Below are 23,970 nucleotides of genomic sequence, written 5' to 3' on the forward strand. Positions count from 1 at the left end.
TTATACTGTGAAATTTTGTAAACAATTACCTTAGTTTGCTAATTTGGACACAATCAAGACCAAAACAACCAAACAGTTCTTTTGAGGGAGAGGGCTTTATTCAACAATAGGTATACCTTAACCCTACTTTACCACAAATTAAGGAACCTACTTGAATCCAGGGGAGTAGCTCTGCCATTAATGTTCCAGGTCCAAACAGTAAAGAAATGACATTAGTACAATGTATTTTTATCCCTTCCTTTTGGCTAATGCCTAGTTTTGCAGTGCCATTTTAGGAAAAGGTCAACAAGAGTCACAGTGGCTTTCCTTTCCTTTATGAGACCACCTTTTACTTCAGCAAACACATTTAAAACATTTATGTTTTACACAAATAAAACATTTTCAACTACTTCTGTTGAATAAAACTTCCTGTATCTTATCATTTTATTATAATGTGTCATTATGCACATTAGTTACTAGGGCTAGAGAATCCTTTGTAAATACAGACCCCAATAAAGATGTTAAGCATTCTAGAAAGTAGATGTATTTTAACTGGAGACTAACTGGAGACATCACTTGTAACTATTTTCTTGGTTTGAAACATCCAGAGTAAAAGCTCTTATCTCAAGCCTTAGAAAGATCATGTCTGAACTGGCCTGACTATTTATACATATGTAGGTACATTTGTCAGAGAAGGCGATGGCACCCCACTCCAGTACTCTTGCCTGGAAAATCCCATGGATGGAGGAGCCTGGTGGGCTGCAGTCCATGGGGTCGCGAAGAGTCGGACACGACTGAGCGACTTCACTTTCACTTTTCACTTTCATGCATTGGAGAAGGAAATGGCAACCCACTTCAGTGTTCTTGCCTGGAGAATCCCAGGGACGGGGGAGCCTGGTGGGCTGCCGTCTATGGGGTCGCACAGAGTTGGACACGACTGAAGCGACTTAGCAGCAGCAGGTACATTTGTACACTGTATCATATTCACAAATAAGGTTACGGACTAACAATTCTCAACCTTTTCTGATTCAAATTCTTTCTTTTCTAAAAGACACTAATGCAGGAAAAGGTCAGTTTTCATTCCAATCCCAAAGAAAGGCAATGCCAAAGAATGCTCAAACTACTGCACAATTGCACTCATCTCACACACTAGTAAAGTAATGCTCAAAATTCTCCAAGCCAGGCTTCAGCAATATGTGAACTGTGAACTTTCTGATGTTCAAGCTGATTTTAGAAAAGGCAGAGGAACCAGAGATCAAATTGCCAACATCTGCTAGATCATCGAAAAAGCAAGAGAGTTCCAGAAAAACATCTATTTCTGCTTTATTGACTATGCCAAAGCCTTTGACTGTGTGGATCACAATCAACTGTGGACAATTCTGAAAGAGATGGGAATACCACACCACCTGATCTGCCTCTTGAGAAATTTGTATGCAGGTCAGGAAGCAACAGTTAGAACTGGACATGGAACAACAGACTGGTTCCAAATAGAAAAAGGAGTCCATCAAGGCTGTATATTGTCACCCTGCTTATTTAACTTATATGCAGAGTACATCATGAGAAACGCTGGACTGGAAGAAGCACAAGCTGGAATCAAGATTTCCAGGAGAAATATCAATAACCTCAGATATGCAGATGACACCACCCTTCTGGCAGAAAGTGAAGAGGAACTAAAAAGCCTCTTGATGAAAGTCAAAGAGGAGAGTGAAAAAGTTGGCTTAAAGCTCAACATTCAGAAAATGAAGATCATGGCATCCAGTCCCATCACTTCATGGGAAACAGATGGGGAAACAGTGGAAACTGTTTCAGACTTTATTTTTCAGGCCTCCAAAATCACTGCAGATGGTGACTGCAGCCATGAAATTAAAAGACGCTTACTCCTTGGAAGGAAAGTTATGACCAACCTAGATAGCATATTCAAAAGCAGAGACATTACTTTGCCAACAAAGGTTCGTCTAGTCAAGGCTATGGTTTTTCCAATGGTCATGTATGGATGTGAGAGTTGGACTGTGAAGAAGGCTGAACGCCAAAGAATTGATGCTTTTGAACTGTGGTGTTGGAGAAGACTCTTGAGAGTCCCTTGGACTGCAAGGACATCCAACCAGTCCATTCTGAAGATCAGCCCTGATCTTTGGAAGGAATGATGCTAAAGCTGAAACTCCAGTACTTTGGCCACCTCATGCGAAGAGTTGACTCATTGGAAAAGACTCTGATACTGGGAGGGATTGGGGGCAGGAGGAGAAGGGGATGACCGAGGATGAGATGGCTGGATGGCATCACTGACTCAATGGACGTCGGTCTGGGTGAACTCCGGGAGTTGGTGATGGACAGGGAGGCCTGGCATGCTGCGATTCATGGGGTCGCAAAGAGTCAGACACGACTGAGCGACTGAACTGAACTGAATGCAGGAAAATAGTCTTTGTACTACTAAAGACTACAGGTAAATCTAGAATGGTGTATGAGAAAAAAGGAAAAAGCAAAAATAGTTTATGAGCTAGCAATATATTAAGCTTTGTTTTGTAAAGAATGTGAGAAAATTATACACTATAAATTTCATAATGTAACAAAGATTTACTATTTGACATAACAGGAAAAAAGTCCTCCCTCTTTTCATTAAATGGTTCAGACACACCCTTGGACTGATATAAGGAGGGGTGGGTGGTAAAAGCAGCAGCCAGTTTCAATCAGCAGTTGATTCAACTGATGGGGTGTCATGGACTGAACATTTGTATTCCCCCAAATTCATGTTAAAATTCTAATCCCTAAGTATAAGGAAGTGGAGCATTTGGCAGATGAGTAGGTCATAAAGATGAAATTCTCATGAAGGGATTAGTGCTCTATAAAAAGGAGCCCCAGAGCTCTCTCCACCAAGTGAGGATGCAATGAGAAAACAGCTGCCTGCAACCCAGAGGACAAGCCTCACTAGAACTTGATCATGTTGGCACCTGATCTTAAACTTCCAGCCTTCAGAACTGTAGGAAGTAAAGTTCTGTTGTTTTATAAGCCACACAGTATATGGTATTCTGTCATGGCAACCTAAACTCATTAAGATACCTGGTCTACAAGTAATTCTCCTAACTGCTTCAAGTGACTCCAAATTAGTTCTAGATTAAATGACTCAGTTCCAAGTACCACTTTTCTACATTTCTAATTTATTCAAGAACCAAGAAAGTAGACAAATGCTAGGTCAAAATGAACAAAATTTAACAGTTCTCCACTGATGTAATGGCAGGATACTAGACTTGGATCTGTATTTAACACTATGCACATGACATTTTTATATTTGATGCTACCTATCCTTTTCTACCAACTGCCTTCAAAAGTGGTGCATCACCAGTTACATAAAATTCTTTGTATGAAACTGAAGTTTATTGTCTGCTACTTACACCAAAATTAATTCTCTCTAGTCAGGTATGCCTTTAGTTTTTTCTCTGATCATTCTTCTTTTCCACCCTATTCCACTCTCCCGTCTATCTACCAGCCAGAGATCGTATTTATCTTCCCATTCATGCCTCTCTCACACATACTTATAGTTCTGTCCTTTCTCATCCTATCATATATATGTAAACATCACTCTCTGAGCCATGCACTTTTGATTCGTTAACTGTACTTCTGTAAACAGTATAAATGGTTCAACAAGATTTTTTAATTCAATACTAACACATTAGCTCTTTTGAAGAAATATCAAGAAAAGATTTTAAAACTACTCAGATGATTGAGGAAGATGGCTTAGATTAATATTCTAGATTTTATTTCCCTAATTTTTACTTTATGGACAAGGAAAAAGTAACCTTTATAAAAGCCTAGTTAAGGGAGAAATGATTTAAGTCTTTTTAAGTACACACATACCAAAACAACACTAAGAGTTGTAAAACCACTGAATATTTACTTTAGGGAGGCTTTTTGTAAGTATTCTGGGTTGTGCTGGCAGAGATGTATTATATACCACTGTATAGGATTTAACCTATATATTTAACTGTGTATCAAATCCAGAGGTGTTCCTTTAGGCTTACACAGGAGCAGTGGAGTGACAGAGTCAGCTGGACACTTCATCCCAACTCAAGTGTTCAATGGTATGATGTTGGGAGCTTGAAATGTACTACAGTGAGAGTGAGAGTACCTGTACCACAGAAATCTGCAAACACTAAAAACTTGGGTTTTTTCCTCAGAAAGCTGGTCATTAAATATTCATTAGCACATTACTGCATATGAGTGATCTGAACAAAATCAATTATCTCTGCATAGTATTACCTACTCTAACAGTTAAAATACTAAAATTAGATTCAACCTATAAACAATTTGTTTCCATTTCTTGATTACAAAAACTGATGAATAACATCAGCACATAAATTTCCTGTTTTCTTCCTACTATCTGTTTCTTGGAAACAGGCTAACAAGCACTGAAAATGGAAAAAGGCTACTGGAGATGTGCCAGAGCCCAATTCATAAATTTCCTTTGGTGTTTTATTAAATTCCCTTTAGGCTTCTTACTCCTAACTATTTTCCAACATCTGCATTTTCAGGATAGTATAAGACTTTAGGATAGATTCCTGAAATGCCAGAAAGTCAAACAAAGGTACAAGAGAAGAGCTACAAGCAGACAGAATGATCAGAAAATTTGCAAATGGAAAGGGATTAACTACAGAAAAACCACTATCAATCAATGTTTCAAAAGAACAACTGATCCTATAAAGCTGATCCTCTTAATTTTTTTCTTATTTTGCAAAATAATCCTTCTTGTTCTTTTACTAAGCTAGAGTGGTGGTCCACTGTCTGGTAATTTATTAATATGACAACGTGGATATAAAATAAACCCTAAGTACAACCTTTCTAACCACATCTCCCCAAAGAAACCTGGAAAATTTTAAGATAAATATCAATGGAAATAACAAGAAAATTTTGAGAGACTACTCTACAGTTCATTTAGGATGAGTTTAGCTTTATCAAGTTGCTTACTATTTGGATTCCTACTGAAAGTCAGGGATGGTATGGTTTATTATTATTATATTAATAAACACAAAGTGCTTTTGAAAAGTACCTGGAACATACACAGTATTTCGGAAACTTCTGCTATTATCATGGTTATGTGAAATTTGAAGAAATGAGTTTTCAAAGAGGATTCTCAATTCCACAATAACAGCCACAAAACCTAACAAACCTCCTTACATATTCAGGTGCACACTTAGCCAAGACATTTAGAGAATGTAAAAACTCCTAAAGATTATACAATTAAACATAAGTAACATATCTCCAGCTCTTTCTTGTCACACGTTTGTATTTGACATAATTTCTATGCCAGCCCAGAGGCTTCACTCACTTTGAAATCAAAGGTGTAATTGGTGTAAGGCATCAAGTTATTTTCATAGGCGCTCTTCAGTTGGAAGCCATGTGTGATTCTCCCTTCTGAGCTTCCGTTCTTCCCATTGCAGCTGAAGTTCATAAGACACTCATTGTACCTCAGTTCCTTGAAGTCTTTGTGGTTGTCAGCTACGCCTCCATTGCTTAAATATTCCACAACACCTGGCAGAATAAAGAAAGAAGAAACACTACCATTTAGCATTTAGACCTTACAGAAGACTTCATAGACAAAATCTGCTGCCAAGTACACGTACCCAAGTTCAGAGTGGATTTATTACACTGAACATTTTACTTATGAAATTGCCTTCTTCAGGTTAACGTTAAGAAATCAAATATCAGCAATTTCATATGGTTCAATCCAACTGAAGGGTATTTATTTGCCTATTTCAGAGCAAAATATCTGGATCACCCTGGAACAGCTTCAGTTTTCTTAATGGCTCTTCAAGATGAAGATGATTCCCAGGGTCTAGGGTGGCATTCACTAGGAAAGTCTTGACCCTACATGTTTGTAGAATATTATTTCAAAGCAACCTCTCTTTAGTATTTCACCATTCTATCCAGTCAGTTAACAATTTCTGGACTATGTTATAAAATTTTTTAAATCATTCACAACAAAAATAGATTCTGCATCTTCAACACTGCAATGTCTAGCTTCAGGAAGGCAACGTCAATCTTTGTTTCAGGCTACAGTGAGACTTTTCAGTCACACTAAATAAGACATTATATGCTGGAGGCAGATCACTTGGTCAAAAATATTGGATGTGTCTAAAAAGCTAAAGAGAGTAGAAGCACTGAAAAAAAGTATACCACTTCCACTGAGTAAGTAAACATGGGAAAAAAATACCGCAACTTTTCTGACGATGATGATTAGTTAACGCAGTCACACATCTCTATTTGTGAGTCGGGAAAGGCAGTAACATACATAAATAAAAAATGATGAGCACAACATCAGTACTGTGAATAGCTGAAAAGGAGCTATCATTTATCTAGCAATTATTACATGCTCTTACACTGTTGTAAGAGCCCTACACATTTAAACCTCACAAACAACTCCATGAAGTGGATAAAATGATTATCCCTTTATTTAAAAATGAGGAACTTAAGTCATAGATTGCATACCTCCTAAGAGGGAGAACCAGGATCCAGCCCTGAGAGTCTGGCTTGAGCCAACTCACTCTGCTGTGATGCCAAATGACAGTCAAATGAGATGGGAGAAACTTGTGCTAGAGGGCAATGCACTCAAAGAGGAGGACATGGGTAAGGTGTCAAAGGGGCCAGGGGCTGAAAACAAACTTTTGTCAAAGGATGATTTCGGCATTTATTTGCTAAGGAGAGAAAGCAAAGGTATTTTCTACATGTGAGACTTTTATTTATATTACAGTTGTAAGTGTTTGGGTTATTTTACATTTATTATTCAGTGGTTGTTTTAAACAATTTAAAGTAGCTTACTGAAAATATACAAAATTTAGAATATGCTTTGGTAACAGCAAAACAACAATAATGTTTTACATTTGAATTTTAATATCTAAGTGCAGAACTGATTTTTTTTCTTTTTAACAAAGATCTAAAATAATTTAAGTTAGGACATAAAGAGGTTAAAAGGAGCTCGAGATGTAACGTGAAATCCTAAGGTAATTCTGATCATTCTTCTGCCACCTAATATCAGAATTAAAGGATTTTAATGAACTCACTTAAAGGTTACCAACATTATTAAACTAGATAGCTATATCTGCTGAACATTTTCTAGTTGCCTCTCAGGTCACCCTTTTCCACTGCACTCTCTGACACAGGAGGCTGGCCTTGACTTACATCAACTGCAAGCAAACCCCTCCACACTCTATTGGATTTGGTCAGTGGACAGCAGTGGTGAGAGATCAGAGGACAGAAGCAGAGAGAGGCTAAGATATATACTCCCCTGGCTCCCTTCTTGTTGGTTTGCCAGGGACTGACTGCATCCCAGTTCAAATCCGCGGCTCCTATTACATGGCCCTCTCCTCATAACTACTGTTTCCAAGTTCTGATAGCATTTCCCACCACTTTCCCTAATTCCCCCAGGAGCAGAGTACTGTGTCATTAATTGTTTTGTGTCCCTTAACCTTTGGAAATAGGTTAGCTGAATAAACTCTTCTCAATTAGCCCATGTCCTATTCCTGGGATTCTTACAGATACACTCTTGAATTTAGAAGAGAAATTCTCTGCTCAAAAGTTAAGAGCCAGCTGATCTTTCAACTAGAAGTAAAAGCAAAGTTGAACGCAAAGAGTAAATCATGTTATCAATACCTGAATCTGGCAATGAGTTAAGATCTGCACATAGCACCAGCGGGATGGAATTAGGATCTGCGGTTGGGCTGCCAGGCCTACTTGAGGCTTTCTCCAGAATGTTTTTAACCTCTGAGACAAACATCATGGTCTGAATGAGTTTCACATCAGAATACTCTGGGTCCCAATGCATGTGGGCATTTGCCACTATAAGCAGCTGTTTGTCTGCAGCATGAATAGGCTTCATACCTAAATTTAAGCATTAGGGAAACAAAGGTTAAAAAATTATACTTTATTATAAAAAAGCAGTATCTTAAAAAGAGTTTTTCCCTCAAACCCATAATCACTTCTTTACTCTTTTCCGTTAACTTCTATTTCCCCCCTTTAACTCATAAAGTAGTTCTTAGAAGCTAAAGTGCTGAGATTCTGATAATCCCAATATGGAGTTTGACAATCTGTAGCCCACAGTCCCGTCACCTGTGTTTGTACAGCCTGTGTGAGCTGAAGCTGGTTTTACATTTTTAAAGGGTTCTACAAAAGAAGACTGTGATAGAGACCGTATGTGTCCCACAGAACCTAAACTATTAATTAACTACCTGCTCCTTTATAGAAAAAGTTTGCCAAATCCTGCTCTCTAGCCAAGTTAGGATCTATCCCATCATATAACCAATATTTGATTATATTGGTTTGATTTGATTTGCTGAGTTTAGTGTAAAAAAGTAGTTTAAATATCTGTCACGTAAATATCACAATAACCTAGTGAAGTAGGTTTTTAGTCATTTGAATCACCTAAACCTTAATTTAAATCCTTCCACTGCCCAGTACTCATTCACTTTGCATTTTCTGAGCACATCAATGACAAGGTCAGTAGTTAAACGCAAGAACATGATATTAATCTATACAAAATAAGGTAAGGAAGTGAATTTGCTATGAATCTGCTACCAGAATCTTCATACCATACACTCAGAAGAAGTAATTTTAAAAATGAGAATTAGGAAGTATGCTCTCAAAGTCTGGCATGGCTTTCAGATGTGGCTTTGTTACTAATTACTAACCTTTATTACTAATAACCGTTTTGGTACTCAGGCTCATTTGGACAATGAGGTATTCAACTACAAAATTTCTGAGGTTATTTTTTCCCCTAAAATAATGTTTTATAATTCTGCCAAAATAAATATTAACATGGTGGGAGAGGATAGCACATTAAAAATTTGCCCCTTGAAAGAGGCGATAAGCATGTTTGGAGGGGAAAACTGAAAATTCAACTCAGTTAAGATATACTGACAGAGAAAGATATCCATAAAATTTTTAAGGCACAAAACTCAATATGCATGGTGTGTGTGTGTATGCGCACTCAGTTGTGTCTGACTCTTTGCAACCCCATGAACTGTCACCCACCAGGCTCCTCTGTCCATGGAATTTTCCAGGCAAGAATAGTGGAGCAAGTTGCCATTTCCTTCTCCAGGGGATCTTTCCAACCCAGACATTGAACCCACGTCTCTTATGTTTCCTGCATTGGCAGGTAGATTCATTACCAGCTGGAGCCACCAGGGAAACCGATATGCATGGTATGATGCCATTTAAATAAAAGTATACACACATACACTAGTAATGTGTAAATAATGAGTAAGAGTTACTCCTAGAGGGTATGAATAAACTGGGATGCTCATGTTTTACTCTATATACTTTGGTACTGTTGGAATACTAGATACATACAAAATTAACTTTTCTACTGAAATTTCTATAACAGATTTCTTAAAAATTTTTCTATTGAAAATATAAACTCTGCAGAAAGACTGGATTTTCTCAGTCTATTATTTTGGTAAAGTTAAGTTTCCATCTTACCAAGCTATAATTATCTTTAATGTTGAGTAAACAAGTAACCAAAGTATCTTTCATATGTGATAGAAACAGTCATTTTAAAGCAATCTGATCATAAGACAAAAAACCTGCAGCCCAAATTCTCTATCGTCTTTTCCTAGAAGTTTTATAGTGTGATTTGTGGCTGTAGATTAAATATTCACTATATTAAATATTAAAAACTTGCCCCTTTAAAGAGGCTATAAGCACCTTCTATAATATTAAATTCCTCCTCTAGGAGTGAGAGATATTTCAGAATATAAAAGTGTCAACTGTATACTTTACAATTACTCTTCTACAGATTAAAAGGAGAGTAAAACTCCAAAAGAAATTCAATGTTCGCGTTACCAGAAAAAAGGTACCAAGCTTTTGAAAAGAATGAGACTGGAAAGGACATAAAAGTAAGTACAAGTAAGAGGATAAAAAAGAATAAGGAATTTTAAATCATATATCAAAGACTGATCATCTTTGATGACAGATAAACTGAAGAACAGTGAGAAAAGGAGGTATGACAAATATGCATGGTCTGAATAATTCAAATCAATACTTAAGGCAAAAATCTTTTCTTCTACAGGTATTAAGTAAAGAAAAACATTTTAAATAAAAGCCCTGATGGAGTCTTGACACGTTCTCCCTGGTTTTACCTGAAATACGGTTAGGTAAGCAATGAAATGCTCAAAGGCAGGCAGTGGGAAGGGGAGGAAAAAGGTCTGGATATGCAAAGTACATAATGAGTTTCTGACTTTGAAGGAAGCTATAAATATCTAAAATGGAAAAGAAAAGTACCAGGTAGATAAAAGATCCCGCTCTTACCCTGACAATGACTGAAATATAACAAAGAAATTAAAAGAAAACGTGCCAAGTACTTAACCTTAAGACAAAAGATTTCAGAGTCAAGAAGCTAAAAATACAGCTAAAAAGTCATTATAATTTCTAAATTCAGCTTAAAACAATTCTTATTTCAAATAACCTTTTGGAATTAATGGCATATTAAAGACTTTCCTTTTTACAGAGTACCTGGCAAGTAATATCCCAAGACATAGATGACAAATTAGGACTATTTTCCTGCCCATCTCCTTTAACTTTCCTCAAAAGATGAGAAAATAACTATGCAATAAATACCAGCATGACACGCTGCACTTGAGATGGTGTTTATTTTTAGTAGGACGATTTTAAACCACACTCACCTGCTCCAAATAGTTCTTTATGGACCTCTAATACCACAGCGACACCGATATTATCTTTTGTCATCACTCTGTTCAGCATAGCTTCGGATCCATCTGAATTAGCCATTGCCACTTGGTTAAATTCCACCGTATGCTTCTGCACCAATGTAAATCTAAAAGGTCACAATGCATTAGTATTATGGTATCAGGTATGAGAAGAGCACAAGATACAGACACTACTCACTGTCTCCTTAGTCATTTTCTAGCTGCAAGGGGTCTTGTGATATGGTTCTGGCCAATGAGAGGGAAAACGTCTGATTACTGTAGAAACCTTCTTGGAAGTGCCACCTAGCAAAGACGGTGTGTATGTGTGTACTCCTTTACCCTTTTCCATCTCTACCCATGTGGTAAGAGACAGGAAGGCAAAAGACAGCCCATTACGAATGGAGAAGCAGCTGAACAGTTCTGGATTGCCATTTTTGGACTTCCTGTGGGAGAAAATTACTCTTCTCCTATTTCTTTAAGTGGCAGTTGGGATTTTCTGGTATTCAAAGGTAAACACAAGCTTAACTGAGTCAGCAAGTTAATAAGACAGAAGATAAAAAAAATCTACCTACCCTGTTGGTAGTTTTATTCTCACCACATCAAGAAATCTGTCAAGAAAATGCAGGGACACACCCTTATCCCAGCTAAGGCGAAGCCAATTTTTCCATCTGGCTTCTTCTAGGAAGTTGGCATTGGGTGAATATAAGTGAACAGAAGGAATGATTCTACAAGATGAGGGATGGTTCTCCCTGGGATTACAGCTTGTGCATCTGTACTAACAGTATTTCCTTTCCTCAGTGCCAAAGTAGGTACTGTAGGATTTAACAGAATTGAGTCCAGCACTGCCATTTAATAGCAGGATGACTTTAGTCAAGCCATTTAACCTCTGTTAGTCAAGTTTTACTAAGTTTGTAAAGCATTTATAAACAGCCAAAACCTACTGAATATACTGTCTGCCTTTCACTAGGTTTTAAGAGGAGAAAAAGACATTTCCACTTTTATAAAAGGGCCCATCTTCTCCTAGCTTTGAAAGTGAAGCCTGCACACAGTCCTTCAAAAATACTAAGACTGTACTGTGTTGCAGGACACTGTGCTAGATGAAACAATACTCCTCTCCCGACTCCCAGTCTGAATGTCTCAGATGGGCTGAGAAGAATATAAGGTTGGGTCATGTGCCTACTCCCAAGCCAGAGTGATTAAAGGAGTGGAGTTTCCACCCTCTAAAGAGGTGATATTTAAACTGGAACATGAATGATGAGAAATTACCAAGGTGAAGAATGGAATTAAGTGCATTCCAGATAGAGGAAGAAGTGAGAGGTTCTGGGCTAGCAAAGAACTTTGTATGTTTATGGGTTATAAAAGAATGGAAGGGTATGAAATGATGTTGGAGATTAAGAGGAAGAGAAGTGACTGAAGTAGATTCTAAGCAAGGATATGATAGTACTTGATTTATATTTTTTAAGATCACTGCAGCTCCACTGTAGACAATGAATTACAGGAGCCAAAGTTTGAGAACTGAGACGAATCAGAAAGTTTCAGGTTGTTTGGATGACTGATAATGGTGGCTTAGGGTAAGGCAAGAGAAATAAAGAGAAGCAGGCAGATACAAAATGAGTTCCACAGATATAATGGATCATCCTCAATATCAGGACTTTTAAAAACATCTTTAAGCAGTAGAATCTTTCTTTCTTAAACAACTCTTGGTAAGATTATCATATATAAAATAGATAAAAGCAGTATTATATCTGAATAAATCAATCATTGAGAATGATGAATCTGTTTTGATGTTTATAAAAATTTGAAATCAGAGGGTATAGATGATAATTATAGTTTTCTATCAGTCTCAGTATCCAGTATATTTCTCTATTCTGTTTTGGTTACACAGTATTAATAAAAACCCTGATTCACACAAACACACAGATACAAGTGGTAAATAACTGGCTCTGAACTCAGAAAAAAGCAAGCAAGTAGGCAAAAACTCAATTCAGAGGTCTGCAACAAGTCAACTAAGCAGTGTATCAGGAACATGTTATTGATTTCCAAAGTGTTAAAATTTGGTATTTGGAAATGTGAGTGTTATTTTAAAATTACTTAGTTTAATTATTTGGATTTAACTTTTGACATATCTTGTAAATATTTACAGAGTTCTTAAGACTTATTTATAGTAATCTAGGCTCCTGCAGGAAAGTCTGAAATTGCTGTTTAACAGCTTAATACTGTAATATTTTTCTTCTACCAGAGGCAGGATATTATTTGGTAGGGGTGGTGGAGTGAGACTATCTAATTATAGAACTGTCTTTACTAAAACTTGTTTCCCTGTATCTTTCTTCAATCAAACCTAAATCTAGACCATTTCTTTAAAGGAACACAGAATTTACATTTGACACTACTTTAAATATAACTCCCAAGTCTTCTCCAGAAAAGAAATCAATTCTTTGCATGATATATGGTGTAAAACAGTTGTTCATTTGAAAAACTCAAGTTTAAACTCAAAGGTGCAGTACCTAGAATTGGAGATAAATGAACTACTGTCTCCTTCATTTTGGACTAATTTTTGTTAATAAAAACTGAAAATGTACTGTAGGGAAAGCCATATTAATTGTAAGCTAAATAAGTAATAATATATCTCCACAACTCTTTGGTATTTTAGTTCTTAAACCAGGTATCTTCAGTTCCGTATTTATAGATGCTTAAAAACAAAAAAGTGAAAAAATTATTTTATTAAGTAACATACAGAGATTGGGAAATGAGAAAAAAATAAAGAAAACGTCAAGTCACTTGCAACCCAACACCCCCATCAACATCTCAACATATTTCCCCAGACTTTTCTCTCAAGCATGTGTGTGCATTTTTTATATAATTAGAATAATACTCAGAGTTTTACCTATTAATAATACTCTAATATAGACAGGGACATTTCCCTATAAAATACCATATGCTTCATTCCCTCTAAGATCAGGAACAAGAAAAGGGTGTCCACTTTCACCACTATTACTCAACACAGTTTTGAAAGTCCTAGCTATGACAATTAGAGAATAAAAAGAAATAAAAGGAATACAGATCGGAAAAGAAGTAAAACTCTCACTGTTTGCAGATGACATGATACTATACATAGAAAACCCAAAAGAAACTACTAAAAAATTACTAGAGCTAATCAGTAAATTCAGCAAAGTCACAGGATATAAGGTCAATACACAGAAAGCACTTGCATTTCTAAATACTAACAATGAAAAAATCAGAAAGAGAAATTAAGGAATCAATCCCATGTAACATTGCAACAAAAAAGAATGAAATATCTAGGAATAAATCTACTTAAGGAAACAAAAGACCTGTACATGGAAAACTGTAAGACACTCATGAAAGAAATCAAAGACGACATAAACAGATGCAGAGATATTCCATGTTCCTGGGTAGGAAGAATCAATATTGTGAAAATGGCTATACTACTAAAGGCAATCTACAGATTCAATGTGATCCCTATCAAATTACCAATGGCATTTTTCACAGAACAAGAACAAAAATTTCACAATTCATATGGAAAAACAAAAAGACCCTGAATAGCCAAAGCAGAATGGAGCTGGAGGAATCAAGCTTCCTGACTTCAGACCATACTATAAAGCTACAGTCATCAAGACAGTATGGTACTGGCACAAAAACAGAAATACAGACCAATGGAATAAGACAGAGAACCAAAAGATAAACCCAGGCACCTTATGGGTACCTTCTTTTTGACAAAGGAGGCAAGAATATACAATGGGGCAAAGATAGCCTCTTCAATAAGGGGTGCTGGGAAAACTGGACAGCTACATGTGAAAAAATGAAATTAGAACAATTCCTAATGCCGTAGACAAAGATAAACTCAAAGTGGATTAAGGACCTAAATGTAAGACCAAAAACTATAAAACTCTTAGAGGAAAACATATGCACAACACTTGATGACGTAAATCAAAGCAAGATCCTCTATGACCCACCTCCTAGAGTAAGGGAAAGAAAAACAAAAGTAAACAAGTGGGACCTGATTAAACTTAAAAGCTTTTGCACAGCAAAGGACACTATAAACAAGGTGAAAAGCCAGCCCTCAGAATGGGAGAAAGTAGTATCAAATGAAACAACTGACAAAGGATTAATTTCCAAAATATATAAGCAGCTCATACAACTCATTGCCAGAAAAACAAACAACCCAATCAAAAAATAGGGAAAAGACATAAACAGACATTTCTCCAAAGAAGACATACAGATGGCTAACAAACACATGCAAAGATGCTCAACATCACTCATTTTTAGAGCAATGCAAATCAAAACTACAATGAGATACCACCTCACACGAGTCAGAATGGCCATCATCAAAAAGTCTACAAACAATAAATGCTGGAGAGGGTATGCTGAAAAGGGAACACAAACTGATACAGCCACTATGGAAAATGGTATGGAGATTCCTTAAAAAGCTAGGAATAAAATCACCATATGACCCAGCAAACCCACTCCTAGGCATATACTCTGAGGAAACCAAAACTAAAAGAGACACATGTACCCCAAAGTTCACTGCAGCACTATTTACAATATCTAGAACATGGAAGCAACCTAGATGTCCATCAACAGATGAATGGATAAAGAAGCTGTGGTACATAAATACAATGGAATACTGCTGCTGCCACTGCTAAGTCGCTTCAGTCGTGTCCGACTCTGTGCGACCCCACAGACAGCAGCCCACCAGGCTCCCCCGTCCCTGGGATTCTCCAGGCAAGAACACTGGAGTGGGTTGCCATTTCCTTCTCCAATGCATGAAAGTGAAAAGTGAAAGTGAAGTCGCTCAGTCATGTCCAACTCTTAGCGACCCCATGGACTGCAGCCTACCAGGCTCCTCCATCCATGGGATTTTCCAGGCAAGAGTACTAGAGTGGGTTGCCTTCTCCGACAATGGAATACTACTCAACCATAAAAAGGAACACATTTGATTCAGTTCTAATGAGGTGGATGAACCCAGAGCCTATTATACAGAGTGAAGTGTCGGAAAGAGAAATATAAATACTGCATACTGACACATATATATGGACTCTAAAAAGGTGGCACTGATGAATTAATTTTCAGGGCAGCAATGGAGAAACAGATATAGAAAACAGACCTATGGACATGGGGGCAGGGGAGGAGGAAGAAGATGAGATAGATGTATGGAGAGAGTAACATGTAAATTTACAATACCATATATAAAACAGATAGGAATTTGCTGTGTGACTCAGGGAACTCAAACAGGGGCTCTGTGACAGGCTGAAGGGCGGGACTGGAGGGAGATGGAAGGGAGGTCCAGGAGGGAGGGGACCTGGGTATATCTATATCTATCAGGTCCATAGATACACCCAGGTCCATAGATATACCCCAAATATATATACATATTTGCTTCAACAATCAATTTTTATGGTTGCATTGCTGCTGCTGCTGCTGCTGCTAAGTCGCTTCAGTCGTGTCCAACTCTGTGCGACCCCATAGACAGCAGCCCACCAGGCTCCCCCGTCCCTGGGATTCTCTAGGCAAGAACACTGGAGTGGGTTGCCATTTCCTTCTCGAATGCATGAAAGTGAAAAGTGAAAGTGAAGTCGCTCAGTCGTGTCCTACTCTTAGCGACCCCATGGACTGCAGCCTATCAGGCTCCTCCGTCCATGGGATTTTCCAGGCACGAGTACTGGAGTGGGGTGCCATTGCCTTCTCCGATGGTTGCATTATAGTCCACTAAATAAATTCACCATGACTGAACTATTCTGTTAGGCATTTAAGGTACTTATATATAAGTTATTATAATTAATGAGATTAGTTATAGTAATAGATTCATTAGTGTAGTTAATAATTTGTTTTGCATATAAACATTTTTCTGTGATCTCAAATAATTTTCTCTCATCCTCTTTCTTTTAATAATTGAAGAATTGCACTTTATTTCTGTTGAGTATCATTTATATTTCTGCTCATTAGTTCACCCATTCAGATATTAAGGGCACTTTGAAACAATATTCTAGTTTTCCAAAGGATTAAAATATCCTTGCCAGCTTTTGGTTTTTTATAAATCTTATATGTACGCATATGTCTTCTCTTATATAATCAAAATTCTGAACAGTGCCGAACATATTTAAAACAATAATAAGCCATCTATTATTGAGGATCTACTCTGTATCAAGACCTGTGAAATTACTTCATATTATTAGTCCTAAAACTTTGTTAAACTTTGCAAAGTGTGGACATGAAGAGATGCTACCTGGATGCCTCATCAGTCCTTCAGGAATTGCTCCAGTTGCAGAGAGCAGCCTCACCAAAGTCCAAGTACTTCTGGGAGTGGCACATTACAGATCAAAAGCAAAAGATAAAGGTCTGGGGATTTTGGTTCCTCCTAGATTAACTCTCACAGGCCATTTCAGCTCCAAAGCTACAGGTGGGGTCAACTGAGGCTGTCTGATGTGCAACACAGCTCTACTCTCTATGCTCAATTCTTCTTCCCCCTCTTCCTTGTCACAGCTTTTGATCCCTAATAAACTTCTGAACACCAAACTAACTTGGGAGTCTTGTTTCTGGAGAATCAAATTGTGACAGACAATACTACTGGGTTCACCAAAAAGTTCACTCGACTAATATCTTGTGGAAAAAGCCAAACTTTTTGGCCAAACCAATGCTCATTACCACTAAAAAGATGAGGAAAACTGAGGCTTGCAAATGAGGTGGTTTATTCGTCTCCAATATACTAGAACTGCTCCTATACTCCAATGCTCACTATAGATGACTCATGCCATCTACTTCTCTAATCATACTTTGGCAAGATATTTTAATACCATGGGATATAATTATATTAATTTGGAAACCTAACTAGTTAAGGCAGTTTAGTGATTTGCTTGGCTTCCCAATCTCCCCCTTACCTCATCTTAGCCTTTTCAGTTTGAAAACAATTCTCCTCAATAGAGACCATGAAAGCAAAATAGAACTTGCAAGACTCCAGTTTTTTCCTTGATCATTAATTAGTGACTGCACAATGCACATGGGTATAGTGCTATTTAAATTATTCTCCTTGTTGCCTTAGCACTTTCATCCAATTTTCCCTTTTTTCTTAATTTTCATGGCAAAGAAGATAGGTTCATAAGCTCTTTTTTTTTTTCTTTAATACATGCTTGGTTATTGAGTTGTTTATTGGGGGGGAAAAAAAAACACTTCTTTTAAAATGAATCCTGAACAATTACCTGGTTCATTAACTGCCTCAAATTACCCCTTCAATTTTCTTCCTCATTGGTATGATTTATTACTGTATTGCCCTATTTCTGACTGAAACATCCCAATCTTCCTGAGGTATCTACTTTCTAATGTCTTTGGTTTCCAAAAGTTCAGAAAAATAAAATCAGTTTTCCTAAATAGAGCACATGTCATTATAACCAAACACTCCCCTTTTTAGTGCTCAGAGATACAGAAACGGTCAGAATGACACTCTCAATCTTATTAAGTTTCACCAACAGCTGAAAGAATCAAAGAGATAGCTGAGAACTGAGGAACCACAGAAAATTCCTTTTTTCCGCAAAATTCCTTTTTTTTCCATTAAGAATTAAATAAGGGCATAGATATGCTTCTTGGGCTATAAGAACTTTTCAGGGACTCTGCTTTTAGAAAATAAGATTTTCAGCACCAGTAGAGCTAGATAATCTCCTACAACTCATCTTGTTTCTGTGTTTATTTTATACTATATTTATAATTATAATACATCTATAATATAGTAAGAAACAGTTTACCCATATTCTATTCCATACTGCTTTAGAACAATTCTTACTTTCTCCCCTCTCACCTCAACCAAATAATCTCTACTCTGCTTCTCCTTTCTGTGAACCATGACCTTTTCTAATCACATTAAACTCACTCTTAAACCTAAACCAAATAGAAATTTTTATTGTATATGCAATATAAGATGCTACAAAATGTGTTCTTGGGTCCCTTCAAAGTAAACATGGTAGTTCCAAAAAATAATCTAGAAAAGGTAAGCTTAGAGAGTGAGATAAATAGGGGAAAAAAGTGGATATTAACCATTCTAGATATATTTGTACAACTCTTTTAACCACTGAAAGCATTTTCACATTTTTGGTCATTTTAGCCCCATAAAAAACCTCTGAAGTCATGCAGAACAGTTATTATTAACATCCACACTGGAAAGGTAACGAAACTGGCATAAAGCAAAGTTCCAGATTAAATAAATGGGAAAGCTAACACTGGAAACTAGAAATCACAACCTCCGATTTTAAAGTTCTAAATGCAACCACCAGCTATGACAGACAAAATTAGTAACTGAGAAACTAGTAAGATAGGATTATCAGAATAGGTCATTTTGGGACAATACTATATAATCTATAAATGAATGCCCTCTTCTCAACCACAAAACCACCTGTCGTAAAATGGAAGGCAAAACAAGGACCTGGTCTTACCTGGTATCTCTGAGACCGAGAGCAGAGGCACTATAACAAGGACTAAGCACATGACAACCTAGTCGCCAACTAGGCGAAGAGACTGCCTCGTCACAGTGTAATGGTCACATTGTTCTAAAACTGCTGTTTTCATCTTTCCCTTTCTCACTGATTTGAAGCAAAGTATGATTAGATCAGAACTGCTAAACTCGGGAACAGCAAGTATGTCTAGTATCTAGGTCTGGTTTCAGCTCCATTTTTTGACATTTTTGATTTCTTCAAATTGTGCACTGGGCTCCAAGACTCCATTTCTACTAACTGTTTAGTCTGTATGACAAAACATGGCAAAGAGAAACTTTTTGACTTTAAAAAATTTAACCTATAATAAGTTTTCCAAACACACACACACAGAGAAAATACATGCCTATATGCACATGTGTGTTTTACAAAATATTTCAAAGTGAAAAAAATTCACAGCATTTTAAATAATTCAAGTCTGTTTTCAAATAGTCACTTGTCTAAAGTTTCCTAAATAACAGTTATAACTGTTAGTTCAAAATCTTAATTACCTCTAATAAACTATCAAGGCATTTTAGATTTCCCTCTCAAAACTGTGAAAGGAATGAAAAATGGTAATATCATCCTTCAGAAAGAAACAATGGCAAATGGAAAAAAGAGCTGATGTCACATCTCATCACATCTCATCAGTGTTATCAGTAATTTTTTTAAATTATGATGTTTCAAGGAAATTTGTGTGTGAATACAGGTAACAAATATGAAATTCAAGGTAATTTTTCCAAATGAGATAACCTTTTAAGAGGTACAAGTGATAGTAGAAGCTGAAATAAGTCTAAACATCAAGGACCTAGTATATAGCACAGGGAACTATACTCAATATTTTATAATAACCTATATGAGAAAAGAATTTGAAAAGGATATATATGTAAAACAGAATCACTCTGCTACATACTTAAAACTAACACAACACTGTAAATCAACTACATTTCAATAAAAAAATATACAAACTGTATATATATAAAAGAAGTCTAAAGATTCAGTTTAGTACAGTGGTTAAAAGCACTGACTGTGAAGCCAGGTACTCTCCATGTCTTGGTTTCCTCATCTGTAAGAATGAGGAAATAGTTCTATTCCTAACTCTGAGGATTGCTTTAAAAATTAAGATAATCAGTGTGAATAAAAGAAAAAGGCTGACATGCAAATACTACAAAGTAATGGCTATTGTTAGGCTAAAATTTGTAAAAAAAAAAAAAAGATATCACATCAACTCACTAGAAGAGTATATTCTGACCTCAAATTCTATAGGGCTGTGTACTAATTATTAAACAAATGAAAAATCTCTATTAAAAATTCACAGAAAAGATATGAAAGTAGGGACAAATAAATGAGAAGTGACTCAAACAGCTTTCAAATTCACTTAATTCGTTTATTCAAAACAACAAGTCATGCTGGTAATAAATAGGCCTATATTAATAAAAACATTGAAATGCTTTGTTGTAACAGGGAAATAGTCACAAGTGTTTATGTGCCTATTCTATTAGTAGATGATTTCTTATCTAATGTATCAAACCCAAGTTATTAACTATATAATACCACCTCTATCTCACTCCATACATTTCAGTCTTCTGAAGGCTGGAGGTGCTTTCAAATTTTCCACTGTAAAACTGGCAGCCTTTATAAGGCAAAAATACACTTCTCTCTTTTCCTCAAGATGATAACCAAAAGAATCTGCCTCTAACCATCTAGTCACTCAGTCAGCTACTCAAAAGACAGCCTTCTATGAAATAAGGCCATTTGCAGCAACATGGATGGACTCAGACCTCATCACACTAAGTCAAGTCAGTCAAAAAGAGAATGAAAAATACCATATGATATCACTTTTATGTGGAATCTAAAATATGACAAAAACAAACCTATCTATGAAACAGAAACAGACCTATAGACACAGGGAACAGATCTGTGGTTGCCAAAGGGAGAGGGAGGGGAGGTGCAGGGTGGATGGACTGGGAGTCTGGGGGGAGCAGATGCAACTAATGGATAAACAAGGTCCTACTGTACAGTACAGGGAATTATATTCAGTATCTTGTGATAAACCACAACGAAAAAGAATATTAACAAGGAATGTATATATGCATAATGGAATCACTTTACTGTACAGCAGAAATTAACACATCATAAATCAACTATATTTCAATAAAACAATAAATAAAAGAATGAAACGGAGAGTAATATAATAACTCTTCATAATTCCAAACGGAAAAAAAAGAAAGAGAGACAGACATAGCCTTCCAAGCTTGTTACAGTTCTGAACTCTCAAGTCAGAAATGCAATTCCTAAATTAAATGCACACAGCATCATAAACCTAGTAAGAGAGAAATACTAAAATTGCAAAGGATTACAGAAAGAGAAATATGACAATAATAAACATATTTCCGGGACACAATGATTTAAAAAGTACCTCTCCATTCATTATCTCATTTCATTCTTGTAACTACCTCTGAATATATACTTTTTTCCATTTTAAACTCAAGAATATTAAAGCACAGAGGCCTCTACAAGATTGTTCATATATTTTAATAAGCAGTCATAATAGGTTTATCTTTGACCATACTTTCATCAACTACATTATAGCCCTGAAAAAGCAAAAAGGTCATGTTTTCTGTTTTCCATTTCAAGTCATGACCACTTTCCACTGTTTTGTCTCAATCAATTCTTTAACTCCCTACCTCTATAAGCTCTGTGCTTCTCTTTGCCTTCCCTTATCTATCCAGGCATCTCTCTAACACATATATACCATACTATACTGTGGTATTTACTCCTTCCTTTTCCTACTGGAGCTCTGAGTGGGATCAGAAACCATGTATTTTTGGGTCTATAGTGACTAGCACAGCACTCATCATAAAGCAAATGCTCAGTAAACATTTAGTCAATAAGCAAGCGACTAAGCTTCCTGTTGACTCAGACAGTAAAGAATCCACTTGCAATGCAGGAGACCCAGGTTCAATCCCTGGACTGGGAAGATCCCCTGGAGAAGGGAACAGCTACCCACAACAGTATTCTTGCCTGGAGAATTCCATGGACAGAGGAGCCTGGCAGGCTGCAGTCCATGAGGTCCATAGAGTTGGACACAACTGAGCGACTTTTCATAAGACAAGAAATAAACATACACAATATTAACTGGAAAAGGTGAAAAGTTGATAAAAAATGAATGATTCTGAAAAGCGCCAACTAAAAGCTGGCTTAAAACTCAACATTCAAAAAACTAAGATCATGGCATCTGGCCCCATCACTTCATGGCAAAGAAGAGGGGGAAAAGTGGAAGAAGTGACAGATTTTATTTTACTGGGCTCCAAAATCACTGAGGATGGTGACTGCAGCCATGAAATTAAAAGACGCTTGGCTCCTTGGAAAAAAGCTATAATAAACCTAAACAGTACATTAAAAAGCAGAGACATCACTTTGCCGACAAAGGTCCGTCTAGTCAAGGTTATGGTTTTTCCAGTAGTCATGTACAGATGTGACAGCTGAACCATAAAGAAGGCTGAGTGCTAGAGAACTGATGCTTTTGAATTATGGTGCTGGAGAAGACTCTTTGAGAGTCCCTTGGACTGCAAGGAGATCAAACCAGTCAATCTTAAAGGAAATCAACCCTGAATATTCACTGGAAGGACTGATGCTGAAGCTAAAGCTCCAATACTTGACCACCTGATGCTAAGAGGTGACTCACTGGAAAAGACCCTGATGCTGGGAAAGACTGAGGGCAAGAGAAGAAATGGGTGAGGTGACAGATGAGATGGTTGGATGGCATCACTGACTCAGTGGACATGAGTCTGAGCAAACTCCAGAAGATAGTGAAGGACAGGGAAGCCTGGCATGCTGTAGTCCATGGGCTCACAGAGAGTCAGACATGATAACAACAAATGAAAAAAAATTACTAAAAGAAACTTCAGATCACTTAGTTCCAATCTTAAAGGGTACTACTTTCTTTTTTACACCAAAACTAATATTTTACTTCATGGAAATATATATAAAATTATGATAATATCACATTTAAGTATATACTCCTTTTAATATTTTAGTGCAATCTGGCAAAAAAGCATAAAGAATATGATAAACATTCTAATTTCCAAAACACAGCCTAAGAAATAAAATCTTACCAATAGTTTTAACTTTTATATTACCTGTTTTTCAGCTTTTTGTCTATTTTAGGGTCAAACCAAAGACAATTTCAAATGTGTGGTAATTAAAGAAATTATGCTTTGTTTCCGTAACTCACTTTTCTGTTTTGAAGAATATTGCACAACCGTCCACATGCTTTCTCTCCTGCTCAGACATGATTTTGGCACGTGACTTTGGGGAAAAAAATCCATCATATCCACGCTCCTTCAATGCTGGCAGAAAGAGAGTGAAGTATTGCTCTGTTTCCACTTCCTGAGATGGAAGATACATTATCACCAACATGACAGAGGAAAACTAAGATGTAAAACTGTGCAACACTGTGAGTAAAGTGCTACTAAGTTAAAATACTTCATTTAACAAACATTATCTAACTACCTTACCTTATTGATAGCAGCCACCATTTGACAATGGCAGCTTTGTAAAGCCTAAAAGAATAAAAAAAAACATGATTTTCTCAGGTTTACACAGGTAGTTAGTTGGTCCCAAATCTCTCGACTTCCAATTTAGAGTTCATCAGGGAAGCCTGACATGCTGCAGTCCATGCAGTCACAAGGAGTGGGAGACGACTTAGTGACTGAACAACAACTACTGTACTTCACTTCCTCAACTGGTAATTGAACAAAATTGAAATACAAAATGTGAAAGTTGGTCATACTACAGATTAAGCAGTAGGAATTGAAAATTTTATATTA

At 36.7% G+C, this 23,970-nt stretch overlaps 1 protein-coding gene across 3 annotated transcripts in view; it reads right to left on the bottom strand.

Annotated features, from left to right (window-relative positions):
- Nucleotides 1–23,970, bottom strand: part of CNOT6L (CCR4-NOT transcription complex subunit 6 like) — a 116,447-nt gene that overhangs the window by 8,621 nt on the left and 83,856 nt on the right. For all 3 annotated transcript variants that reach the window (XM_055588875.1, XM_055588874.1, XM_055588876.1), the window contains 4 exons: nt 23,376–23,530; nt 10,644–10,795; nt 7,618–7,845; nt 5,297–5,499 (listed from right to left, as the gene is read on the bottom strand). In XM_055588875.1, the coding sequence (XP_055444850.1) occupies nt 5,297–5,499; nt 7,618–7,845; nt 10,644–10,795; nt 23,376–23,530 (738 nt within the window). The remainder of the gene's footprint in view (nt 1–5,296; nt 5,500–7,617; nt 7,846–10,643; nt 10,796–23,375; nt 23,531–23,970) is intronic.

Source organism: Bubalus kerabau, chromosome 7, assembly GCF_029407905.1.
Source record: "Bubalus kerabau isolate K-KA32 ecotype Philippines breed swamp buffalo chromosome 7, PCC_UOA_SB_1v2, whole genome shotgun sequence".
In the NCBI taxonomy this organism is placed as follows: Eukaryota; Metazoa; Chordata; class Mammalia; order Artiodactyla; family Bovidae; genus Bubalus; species Bubalus kerabau.